Source organism: Amblyraja radiata, chromosome 21, assembly GCF_010909765.2.
Source record: "Amblyraja radiata isolate CabotCenter1 chromosome 21, sAmbRad1.1.pri, whole genome shotgun sequence".
Lineage (NCBI taxonomy): Eukaryota > Metazoa > Chordata > Chondrichthyes > Rajiformes > Rajidae > Amblyraja > Amblyraja radiata.
Genome location: NC_045976.1, coordinates 41,277,762 through 41,290,888, shown reverse-complemented (window position 1 = coordinate 41,290,888; position 13,127 = coordinate 41,277,762). Strand labels below are relative to the sequence as shown.

The 13,127-nt window shown below is 48.3% G+C and overlaps 1 protein-coding gene across 1 annotated transcript in view; it reads right to left on the bottom strand.

Moving 5' to 3' along the window:
- Positions 1–6,636: 6,636 nt before the first annotated feature.
- The window catches only part of itih5 (inter-alpha-trypsin inhibitor heavy chain 5), a 33,571-nt gene continuing 27,080 nt past the window's right edge, over positions 6,637–13,127 (bottom strand). The window contains 3 exon segments of the mRNA XM_033040154.1: positions 6,637–7,446; positions 10,936–11,313; positions 12,348–12,464. Of these exon segments, the coding sequence (XP_032896045.1) occupies positions 7,136–7,446; positions 10,936–11,313; positions 12,348–12,464 (806 nt within the window). The 3' untranslated portion in view covers positions 6,637–7,135.

Genomic DNA, 13,127 nt, shown 5'->3' with positions numbered 1-13,127 from the left:
GCACCTATTGTCTATTGTCATTCCTTCTCTCCAGAGAAGCTCCCTGTCCCGCTGAGTTACTCCAGCTTCTTGTGTACATCTACAGTAAACGTGTAATGGTATGTCTAAAATGCAACAGCATAATCCTGCCAATATTTATTCTGCTTCACAAAATGCAAACAAAGTGACTGTATCAGCTCCTCACATACTGCATATTAGCTTCAGTGTTGACATTGGTACTTGTGTCAACTAGAATAATCATCTTAAACTTACAGAGGCAGTGAGTCGCATATATTTGGCAAAAAAAAAAAAATTGTGATCAGGAATTGCAAATGGTAGTTTACAAAAAAAAGCCACAAAGTGCTGGAGTAACTCAGCGGGTCAGGCAGCATCTGTGGAGAACATGGATAGGTGACGTTTCACAGAGTGCTGGAGTAACTCAGCGGATCAGGCAGCATCTCTGGAGAACATGGATAGGTGACGTTTCACAGAGTGCTGGAGTAACTCAGCGGGTCAGGCAGCATCTGTGGAGAACATGGATAGGTGACGTTTCACAGAGTGCTGGAGTAACTCAGCGGGTCAGGCAGCATCTCTGGAGAACATGGATAGGTGACGTTTCACAGAGTGCTGGAGTAACTCAGCGGGTCAGGCAGCATCTGTGGAGAACATGGATAGGTGACGTTTCACAAAGTGCTGAAGTAACTCAGCGGGTCAGGCAGCATTTCTGGAGAAGTCTGAAGAAGGGTCTCGACCCGAAACGTCACCCATTCCTTCTCTCCAGAGATGCTGCCTATTGTCTATTGTCTATAAACCCTTAACAATCTTATATGTTTCAATAAGATCCCCTCTCATCCTTCAAAACTCCAGAGTATACAAGCCCAGCCGCTCCATTTTCTCAGCATATGACAGTCCCGCCAACCCGGGAATTAACCTTGTGAACCTACGCTGCACTCCCTCAATAGCTAGAATGTCCTTCCTCAAATTAGGGGACCAAAACTGCACACAATACTCCAGGTGTGGACTCACTAGGGCCCTGTGCAACTGCAGAAGGACCTCTTTGCTCCTATACTCGACTGTGTACTTTCCATGCTGTATCTCTAAGACGGATTCTAAGTGGACAATAACCTATTGTCAGAGCTTCGCTGTGCATTTGTGTTCTGTTCTGAACACCAGCCAAACCCCACACACATCATTCTCCAGAAACCTTTGATAGATTCTGTTGTGTCGATGACCTGAGCTGTAATTATGTTGGCCTTCCTGTGCGTGATGGAAGATATTGTAAGGACTACATATTGAAAGATGGTTTACAAGCCTTGCGGGAAATTTCGGTGGCATTTACGTTAAGACAAATCTTTTTTTCATTTTGATTGTGCTCTCATCGTTTCCAATTTCTCTGGCAGACAGTGTGTTCCTTGTACTCTGAATGTCAAGCTCTTGAACATGACTTGCAAACTGACCTCCATTCAATACCTCGTCCACTTCTGACCCAACTCGATAATACTTTATTGTCGCCTGTACCTAGGTACAGTGTAACGCTTTGTCCTGCGTTCAACCCGGTAAAATCGTGAGCTTGCCGTGCAAAATGTTTCATAGATGGGCAGGGGAGAAACTAAAAGATTTGTCATTTCAACGACTGACGACAAACGTCCAGCTTGCGCTGTTCAAAAACTGAAACGGTTGGAAATACCCTGCAGAGCAGGCAGTGCCGTAGGTGGACAAAAATGCTGGAGAAACTCAGCGGGTGCGGCAGCATCTATGGAGCGAAGGAAATAGGTGACGTTTCGTCTGCCTTCGATTTTTCCAGCATTGCAGTTCTTGCACCCACTAACACTATCCTACTCACACTGGGAACAATTTACACTTATACCAAGCCAATTAACCTATAAACCTGTACGTCTTTGAATGTGGGGAGGAAAGCGGAGCACCCGGAGAAAACCCACGCAGGTCACGGGGAGAATGTACAAACTCCGTACAGACAGCACCCGTAGTCAGGATCGAACCGGGGTCTCTGGCGCTGTGAGGCAGTAACTCTACTGTTGTGCCACCGTGCCACCCCACCTCTTCCAGTTATCCCCTCCCCTCCCCCCACATTCAGTCTGAAGGAGGGTCCCAACCCGAAACATCGAAACATCCTTTTTCTCTAGAGATGCTGCCTGCCCCGCTGAGTTACTCCAGCACTTTGAATCCTCTTTTGTAAACCAGCATCTGAAGCCTCTTGTCTCTACAAGACTTAGTGCCAAGAGGCTCGATAATTATCTGACGGGAATCTTGCGCAAAAAGATAGACTTTGTCCTTTTTCATGATGACAGAGCCGAAAGAAAATTTAATTCACAATGACTTCTGTTTTGAACCTGATGAAGCATGAATGACTGAATAGTCAGAGAATGGAAATGTCCACGAGGAAAGATTGAAAAGACTAGGCTTGTATTCACTGGAGTTTAGAAGGATGAGAGGACGATATATTATAGAAACATCTAAAATTATAAAAGGACTGGACAAGCTAGAGGCAGGAAAAATGTTCCCAATGTTGGGTAAATCCAGAACCAGGGGCCACAGTCTTAGAATAAAGGGGAGGTCATTTAAGACTGAGGTGAGAAAAAACTTTTTCACCCAGAGAGTTGTGAATTTGTGGAATTCCCTGCCACAGAGGGCAGTGGAGGCCAAGTCACTGGATGGATTTAAGAGAGAGTTAGATAGACCTCTAGGGGCTAGTGGAATCAAGGGATATGGGGAGAAGGCAGGCACGGGTTATTGATAGGGGACGATCACAATGAATGGTGGTGCTGGCTTGAAGGGCCGAATGGCCTCCTCCTGCACCTATTTTCTATGTTTCTATGAGTCAACACCAGCTCAGTATAATGTAGGAAGGAACTGCAGATGCTGGTTTAAACCGCAGATAGACACAAAAAGCCGGAGTAACTCAGCGGGCCAGGCAGCATCTCTGGGGAGAAGGAAGGGGTGACAATTCGGGTCGAGAAGAAGGGTCTGATCAATCTGAAGAAAGGTCTCGACCCGAAACGTCACCCATTCCTTCTCCCTGAAGGGAAAGATCGATCAGCCATGATTGAATGGTGGAGTAGACTTGATGGGCCGAATGGCCTAATTCTGCTCCTATGACTTATGACCATGAGAAACCACAAAGACTGAAAGTCCACATTTTGTTTTCACTTTTTGTGAGTTGAAACGTCAGGACCAGATGTGTTTTGGAAAGCGGAACCGAGCCAGCTCTGAAAATTCACTCAAGATTTCACCACAAACAACGTTAAGACAATGTGGCTTTGTGCCCCGATGTATATAGTCCGACTGGCTTATGTTGACTGGGAAGTCGTCAAACTCAAACAACATAATAAATTAGCAAAGGCTTTGATTGTCGATGCGGTCTGACAAAGTGCATCTTTTAATAACTTATTCCAAGATTAAGAAGCTGAAAATACAACAGAGTTATGTGCCCCAGTCAAAAATGATGCACACTTTACCAAGATAAATGAGAATGATAAATGATAAATGATAGCGATATTTCTGAAACAGGATCTCTTTGCCTCCGCAGATGCTGCCTGACAATAGACAATAGACAATAGGTGCAGGAGTAGGCCATTCGGCCCTTCGAGCCAGCACCCGCCATTCAATGTGATCATGGCTGATCATCCCCAATCTGGTGACTAAAAGTTGGAAATAAATAAATGATGTTCAACAGACTCATCGGGAAGGCCGGCTCTGTCCTGGGGGGCGGAGTTGGAGTTGGAGTTGGATACATGGGAGGTTGGTCTTGGATGGGAGGATGCTCCTCAAACTGCGGAGCATCATGGACAATACAGCTCGCACCCCCTCCGTGACACACTGGTCAACCTGAGGAGCACCTTCAGCAACAGGCTGGTCCCACCAAGATGCAGCACAGAACGCCACAGGAGATCCTTCTTCCCTGTGGCTATCAAACCGTACAACCCCTCGCCCTTCTGTCGTGGGGTAGACTGAGACTGACTCCCCCACCCGCCTTCCTCCCCAATCTTTGGACATCCCCCAATCCTTTCCACAGCCCTGACCACATGTTTCATGTATCTTGTGTTTTTATGACTGTTGGCGGATCAATTTCCCTCCTGGGATAAATAAAAGTTCTATCGTATTGTATGTTTAAGAAAGAACTGCAGATGCTGGAAAAATCGAAGGTAGACAAAAATGCTGGAGAAACTCAGCGGGTGCAGCAGCATCTATGGAGCAAAGGGAATAGGCAACGTTTCGGGACGAAACCCAAAGGAAATAGGTAACGTTTCGGGTCGAAACCCGAAGGGTTTCGTCCCGAAACGTCACCTATTTCCTTCGCTCCATAGATGCTGCTGCACCCGCTGAGTTTCTCCAGCATTTTTGTCTACCTTCGTTTCGTATCGTATGCTCTGTATTGCTTTCGGCCGATGGAATCTCATTCTCCAGAGAGTGCCTGCTGAAGCCAACTTCTCAACGGCATTGAAAACGCCCTGTTTTCAAGAGAGAGTTAGATTTAGCTCTTAGGGCTAAAGGAACCAAGGGATTATAGGGGGAGAAAGCAGGAATGGCGTACATGATCATATTGAATGGTCGAATGGCCGAATGGCCAACTAGTGCATCTATTTGCTGGAGAAACTCAGCGGGTGAGGCAGCATCTATGGAGCAAAGGAAATAGGCAACGTTTCGGGTCGAAACCCTTCTTCAGACTGAGTCTGAAGACTTGAGTCTGAAGAAGGGTTTCGACCCGAAACGTCGCCTATTTCCTTCGCTCCATAGATGCTGCTGCACCCGCTGAGTTTCTCCAGCATTTTTGTCTACCTTCGATTTTCCAGCATCTGCAGTCCCTTCTTAAACATCCTGCACCTGTTTTCTATGTTTCTAAAAGACTCTTCGAGTGAAGCAGGATTTCTGAAGGGGAAAATGGGCTTTGGACCAATTGAAGGCACAAGGATCATTGGATTCAATTGACAGCAGCAAAAGGCTATTAATTATTAAATCTTTGGCAGAAAAATTCATAACAAGGGGAGCAATGTGGCATTACTGCCATATGGAGTACAAGATTGGATTTTGATGAATATGGATGAACTATGTCAATCCAGGCCATAAAGGCCCAATTCTAACACTTAAGGCAATGGCCCAAATGTTTCACAAGGGAAAGACCAAAGGAACTACAACACATTGCTTTGTCTCAGTAGAAATGGACCATAGAAGACCATAAATAGAAACATAGAAACATAGAAATTAGGTGCAGGAGTAGGCCATTCGGCCCTTCGAGCCTGCACCGCCATTCGATATGATCATGGCTGATCATCCAACTCAGTATCCCGTACCTGCCTTCTCTCCATACCCTCTGATCCCCTTAGCCACAAGGGCCACATCTAACTCCCTCTTAAATATAGCCAATGAACTGGCCTCGACTACCCTCTGTGGCAGGGAGTTCCAGAGATTCACCACTCTCTGTGTGAAAAAAGTTCTTCTCATCTCGGTTTTAAAGGATTTCCCCCTTATCCTTAAGCTGTGACCCCTTGTCCTGGACTTCCCCAACATCGGGAGCAATCTTCCTGCATCTAGCCTGTCCAACCCCTTAAGAATTTTGTAAGTTTCTATAAGATCCCCTCTCAGTCTCCTAAATGGTCCATAGAACCCCAGGAATGAGTGGGTTAACATTTGATAAACGTTTGTCGGCGCTGGGCCTGTGCTCGCTCGAGTTTCGAAGGATGAGGGTGGAACCTCATTGAAACTTACCGGTTAGAGAAAGACCTGGATAGAGTGGATGTGGAGAGGATGTTTCCACTAGTGGGAGAGTCCAGGAGCAGAGGGCACAGCCTCATAATTAAAGGACGTTCCTTTAGGAAGGAGATGAGGAGAAATGTCTTTAGTCAGAGGGTGGTGAATCTGTGAAATTCTTTGCCATGGAAGGCTGTGGATATTTTTAAGGCAGAGATAGATATATTCTTGACTAGTACGGGTGTCAGGGGTTATGAGGAGAAGGCAGGAGAATGGGGTTAGGTGGGAGAGATAGCAGCCATGATTGAATGGCAGAGCAGTCTCGATGGGCCGAATGGCCTAATTCTGCTCCTGGCACTCATGAACTTATAGAAGTTAGAGAGTTGTGATTAGTGGAGTTCCGCGGGGATCTGTGCTGGGACCCCTGTTGTTGTGATATATTTATATATATACACTAGTCGGTGGAAAATGTGGATCGCATGGTTAGCATGTTTGCAGACGACACCAAGATTGGTGGAGTTGCGGACAGTGAAGAAACTTGTCAAAGAAGGTTGTCTGTGGAATTCTCTGCCTCAGAGGGCGGTGGAGGCCGGTTCTCTGGGTACTTTCAAGAGAGAGCTAGATAGGGCTCTTAAATATAGCGGAGTCAGGGGATGTGGGGAGAAGGCAGGAACGGGGTACTGATTGGGGATGATCAGCCACGATCACATTGAATGGCGGTGGTGGCTCGAAGGGCCGAATGGCCTACTCCTGTACCTATTGTCCATACAGTGGGATTATAGAGTCATAGACTGATACAGGGTGGGAATAGGCCCTTCAGCCCAACATTCCCACACCGACCAACATGTCTTATGCAGTTGTGTAGGGCTCTGGTGATACCACATCAGACTGATGGCGGGGGGGGGGGGGGGGGGGGGGGCGTGGAGAAGAAAGGAAAAAGGAGGAGGAGGAGGCCGAGGGCTGAGGGAGAGATAGGAAGGGGAGGAGACAGCAAGGGCCAACATAATTGGGAGAATTCAATGTTCATGCCCCCAGGATGCAGACTCCCCCAAATTTATCAACTGCGCTAAATCTATCCTAGAAGTTTAGGAAATGATCATTGAGGGTAGATCTTGCCCAGTCTAAGTGCCGTGTGTAAACCGTATCGCACGCCATACTCTCATTACAAAAGGGAAGCCAGTTTCTTGGCGGAGACCTCATTGCAAATTCCTTTAATGGGGCCAACACAGAGAAAAGCAGCCTGCTCGCTTGGGAATGGGATAAATATTCTGGACCTTAACAAAAGCTTGGCTGGAGGCTGAGATTTTAAGGAAATGTCAGAACATCTTTTGCGGTAACCAAGGAAACGGAGCACCGTGCTTTGAGATTTTTTGTGTGAAAAGCCAACGAAATATCACACGCCCTGAGCAAGAGAGTGGTGACTTAACGCGCCCATCCAGGCGCGCTTAAGCTAGAGTTGGTTGGCGTTGGACGTGGTCGTGTCAAAGAGATGCGAGGCGAGGTAGTCTTTGTACGACCCGTCGATCAAGCGGGCAGCGTTGTTCTTAGCGAACCAACAGTCCACCTGGTGCATCCCGTTGTAAATCCAGCGCTGTTTCCACACCACGGGCACCAGTCGATCCTTGATGCTGAGTGAGGCTGCCGTCCCTGCGATCCCCACACCCCCGTCGGCACCGGCTGCGGCACGATCTCGCTGGCCAGCGGAGCCGGATGCGTTTGCGAACAGCTCGACGATTTGGACGCGGCTGTGTAGGAATTGGCCTGGGGGAAGAACGGTGACAAAATAGAATGAGGAACAATCGGTGGTGGCCAGCGCCGTCTTTCTCGATGCCGTGTGCCGGGGCAGCAGGGCGAAGGCCGCGGACGCCAACGGGATCAACAGACTCATCGGGAATGCCGGCTCCATCCTGGGGGCGGAGTTGGAGTTGGAGTTGGATTGATGGGAGGTTGGTCTTGGAGGGGAGGATGCTCCTCAAACTGCGGAGCATCCTGGACAATACAGCTCGCACCCCCTCCCTGACACACTGGTCAACCTGTGGAGCACCTTCAGCAACAGACTGGTCCCACCAAGATGCAGCACAGAACGCCACAGGAGATCCTTCTTCCCTGTGGCTATCAAACTGTACAACCCCTCCCCCTTCTGTCATGGGGTAGACTGAGACTGACTCCCCCACCCCCCCACCATCCCAATCTTTGCACCCACCCCAATCCTTTCCACTCGTCACTTTAATTTCATGTTTCATGTGTTCAAGAAGATTGAGGGGGGGGATCTTATAGAAACTTACAAAATTCTTAAGGGGTTGGACAGGCTAGATGCAGGAAGATTGTTCCCGATGTTGGGGAAGTCCAGAACAAGGGGTCACACAGTTTAAGGATAAGGGGGAAATCCTTTAGGACCGAGATGAGGAAAACATTTTTCACACAGAGAGTGGTTAATCTGTGGAATTCTCTGCCACAGAGGGTAGTTGAGGCCACAGTTCATTCGCTATATTTAAGGGGGAGTTAGATGTGGCCCTTGTGGCTAAAGGGATCAGGGGGTATGGAGAGAAGGCAGGTACAGGATACTGAGTTGGATGATCAGCCATGATCATATTGAATGGCGGTGCAGGCTCGAAGGGCCGAATGGCCTACTCCTGCACCTATTTTCTATGTTTCTATGTATCTTGTGTTTTATGAATGTTGGCAGATCAATTTCCCTCCTGGGATAAATAAAGTTCTACCGTATCATGTCGTATCGAAACGATGGCAGGAATTGCAGCGTCTTTCATGACCCCAGGACATTCTAAAGGATTTTACTGTCAATTCGAGATACAGTGTTGATACAGGCCCTTTGGCCCACTGAGTCCGCGCCGACCAGCGATCACGTACTCTAGCACCATCCTACACACACACGGGACAATTTACAGAAGCCAATTAACCTACAAACCCGCACGTATTTGGAGTGTGGGAGGAAACCGGAGCACCCGGAAAAACCCCACGCAGGTCACGGGGAGAACGTGCAAACTCCGTACAGACATAGAAACATAGAAAATAGGTGCAGGAGTAGGCCATTCGGCCCTTCGAGCCTGCACCGCCATTCAATGTGATCATGGCTGATCATCCAACTCAGTATCCTGTACCTGCCTTCTCTCCATACCCCCTGATCCCTTTAGCAACAAGGGCCACATCTAACTCCCTCTTAAATATAGCCAATGAACTGTGGCCTCAACTACCTTCTGTGGCAGAGAATTCCACAGATTCACCACTCTCTGTGTGAAAATAAAAGTCTCATCTCAGTCCTAACAGACTTCCCCCTTATCCTTAAACTGTGACCCCTTGTTCTGGACTGTACCCATAGTCAGGATTGAACCCGGATCCCTGGCGCTGTGAGGCAGCAACTCTACCGCTGCGCCACAGTGCCGCCTAATGGTTTATATTTTTCAAAGACTTTGACCAATTTGTTCTCGCCTTTCATTTTACCAACACATTAACACAATCCTACACACACTAGGCCCTGATGGACCGACCCAGCAACCTCAAAGGGAACAGCTCGCTGTGATGCCCAGAGGTGTTGAGCAAGGCTCTCTCTGTTATTTGCTGACACGGGTTATTTTCTCCAGGGGCCTGTTTATCTCGGCATTCTTAATCCCGTGTTGTAGCAAGCGGCAGGGTTAAGTGCACACTGCAGTTGCAGAATAAAAATGGGCCTGTGATTAACTTCACACCCAACGCCATTAGTTCAGAAAGCCGTGACAGATAACAGTAGGGGTGGGATAATTCCACAAGCAGTAAGGTCCGGACAAACTGCGATTTCCTTCCATCAGATCATAAGGTCACAAGTGATAGGAGCGGAATTAGGCCATTCTGCCCATCAAGTCTACTCCACCATTCAACCATGGCTGATCTATCTCTCCCTCTCAATCCCAGTCTCTGTTGTCTTCTCCCCATAACCTCTGGCATTCGAGAATCAACATCAGGGCGGCCACGGTGGTGCAGCGGTAGAGTTGCTGCCTCACGGCGCCGGAGACACGGGTTCGATTCCGACTACGGGCGCTGTCTGCACGGAGTTTGCACGTTCTCCCCGTGACCTGCGTGGGTTTTCTCCGAGATCTCCGTTTTCCTCCCACACTCCAAAGACGTGCAGGTTTGTAACTCAACTGGCTTGGTATAAATGTAAATTGTCCCTAGTGTGTGTAGGGTTGTGTTGGGATAGCAGGTGGGCTGAAGGGCCTGTTTCCGCGCTGTTTCTCGAAAACGAAAAAAAAAAACCTCTGACAATGGAGGAGGCCCGGGACTGACGGGTCAGTGGGGGATGGGAAGGGGAGTTAAAGTGTTTGGCTACCAGGAGATTGTGTTGGCCCAGTTTAGTTTAGTTTCTTACTTACAAAATTCTTAAGGGGTTAGAAACATAGAAAAATAGAAATTAGGTGCAGGAGTAGGCCATTCGGCCCTTCGATCCTGCACCGCCATTCAATATGATCATGGCTGATCATCCAACTCAGTATCCCGTACCTGCCTTCTCTCCATACCCTCTGATCCCCTTAGCCACAAGGGCCACATCTAACTCCCTCTTAAATATAGCCAATGAACTGGCCTCGACTACCCTCTGTGGCAGGGAGTTCCAGAGATTCACCACTCTCTGTGTGAAAAAAGTTCTTCTCATCTCGGTTTTAAAGGATTTCCCCCTTATCCTTAAGCTGTGACCCCTTGTCCTGGACTTCCCCAACATCGGGAGCAATCTTCCTGCATCTAGCCTGTCCAACCCCTTAAGAATTTGGCTTGGTATAGGCTAGATGCAGGAAGTATAGGCTAGATGCAGGAAGATTGTTCCCGATGTTGGGGAAGTCCAGAACAAGGGGTCACAGTTTAAGGATAAGGGGAAAATCTTTTAGGACCGAGATGAGGAAAACTTTTTTCACGCAGAGAGTGGTGAATCTGTGGAATTCTCTGCCACAGAAGGTAGTTGAGGCCACAGTTCATTGGCTATATTTAAGAGGGAGTTAGATGTGGCCCTTGTGGCTAAAGGGATCAGGGGGTATGGAGAGAAGGCAGGTACAGGATACTGAGTTGGATGATCGGCCATGATCTTATTGAATGGCGGTGCAGGCTCGAAGGGCCGAATGGCCTACTCCTGCACCTATTTTCTATGTTTCTATGTTTATTGTCACGTGTACCGAGGTACAGTGAAAAGCTTTTGTTGCGTGCTAACCAGTCAGCGGAAAGGCAAGACGTGATTGCAATCGGATTTGTTTTTTTTCATAGGGTACTTACCCAAAAGACCATGGGCGCTGGAGGATAGCCCTTGGCTGTTGAGGATGTAGAAACCGAGGTGATCCCTCTGAAAGGGAGCAGGGTTTTTGTACTGATGGAGGAGGAAGACAAAGGAGATGTGACCTTGTATGGTCACGGCGACCTGGGACCTGGCGGAGATGGCCACCAGCAGCCCGTCGCTCTGCACCTCGATGCTCCTGTCGCACGAGAGGACGAACCTGTCCCGGCCGTCCAGGATCACCCTGTGGGCAGTGATCTCGATGTAGGACCGGGACGGTTTACTGACGATTATGGTGATGGCGCTGAAGTAGGTGCGTTGTTTCTTGTGGCCACCAGGTGGGGCCGGAGCTCCGGTCAGTTGTCCATTTACAGTCACACCTGATAAGACAATAGACAATAGGGCAGGAGTAGGCCATTCGGCCCTTCGAGCCAGTACCACCATTCACTCTCATCCGCAATCAGTACCCCGTTCCTGCCTTCGCCTTTGACTCCGCTATCTTTAAGAACTCTATCTAAAGGGCCTGTCCCACTATACGAGTTTTCCCAAGAGCTCTCCCGAGTTTAAACAAAAAATCAAACTCGTGGTAAGCACGTAGAATGTACGTAGCGGGTACGTCGGAGCTCGGGGACGTCTCTTAGCGACTCGTAGCGCTAACGGCAGGTACTCGGGAAAGGCGGTAAGCTCGTGAAGATTTTTCAACATGTTGAAAAATGTCCACGAGAGCCCCGAGTACCTACGAGCGGCCATTACCGTAATTCTCCCAGTTCGAATCAGGGGAAACTCGGGAGAACTCTTGAATTAACTCTCTCTTGAAAGCATCCAGAGAATTGGCCTCCACTGCCTTCTGAGGCAGCGAATTCCAGATTCACAACTCTCTGGGTGAAAACGTATTCCCTCATCTCCGTTCCAAATGGCCTACCCCTCATTCTAGAGACAGGGGTTTTCTAGAGACTAGAGATAGATTCAGGGAGTAAAGCATTGGGTTATTGTCATGTGTACCGAGGTACAGTGAAACGCTCTTTGCTGCGTGCTAACCAGTCAGGGGAGAGAGCCTGAAGAAAGATTAAAGGACGTTCTTTTAGGAAGGAGATGAGGAGGAATTTCTTCAGTCAGAGGGTGGTGAATCTGTGGAATTCTTTGCCACAGAAGGCTGTGGAGGCCAAGTCAATGGATCGTTTTAAGGCAGAGATAGATAGGTTCTTGATTAGTGCAGACTGAGGAAGGGACTGGACCCGAAACGTCACCCATTCCTTCTCTCCAGAGATGCTGCCTGGCCCGCTGAGTTACTCCAGCTTTTTGTGTCTAACATGGATAGGAAAGGATGAGAAAGATACGGGCCAAAGGCAGACAACTGCGTCTAGCGTCCCAATAATTAATCGAGTGTTTGAGATTTCTCCTGTTGGCCACCCACCTGAGTTCTCGTGGTCAGACACCAGTCTAAGTACATCCCCCGGCTGACCGTCGATGTTAAAACACACGGACAACTTGCTCAAGGGGAAGTCAGCGATAAAATGCGGGTCACCATCAGCTGAAGGACAACAAACACTTCATTACGTAGGGCTCGGGTTATGAGACAAGTGACCGCAAACAAGCAAAATAGGTTCAGTAAAAGAAACACACAATCCAACACAGTCTTTCCATTGATTAGAAACATAGGGCCGAGGCCCTTCTTCAGACTGAGAGAATCAGGGGAGAGGGAGACAGAGAGATATGCAAACGAGAGATCAAATGATAATGCAGCTTGCTCCCCAGCAGTATGAACAGTGACTTCTCTCACTTCAAGTAACCCTTGCATTCCCTCTCTCTCAGTTCCTTCCCCAGCCTTGTTTACCGACTAGTTTCACTGTCCTCCTGATTAAATATTACTTATTGTATGCCCCGTTGTCACCTTTGCCTCAGCCAATGATGAACCGTTATACATTTCCTTGATCATCGTCCCCTTTAATAACTCGTTTCCAAACTTACCCTTCCATATCTCAATGTCTCCTTCTCCCCTGATTGAAGAAGGGTCTCAACCCGAAACATCACCTATCCATGTTCTCCAGAGATGCTGCCTGACCCGCTGAGTTACTCCAGCACTCTGTGAAACGTCATCTATCCATGTTCTCCACAGATGCTGCCTGACCCGCTGAGTTACTCCAGCACTCTGTGAAACGTCACCTATCCATGTTCTCCACAGATGCTGCCTGAC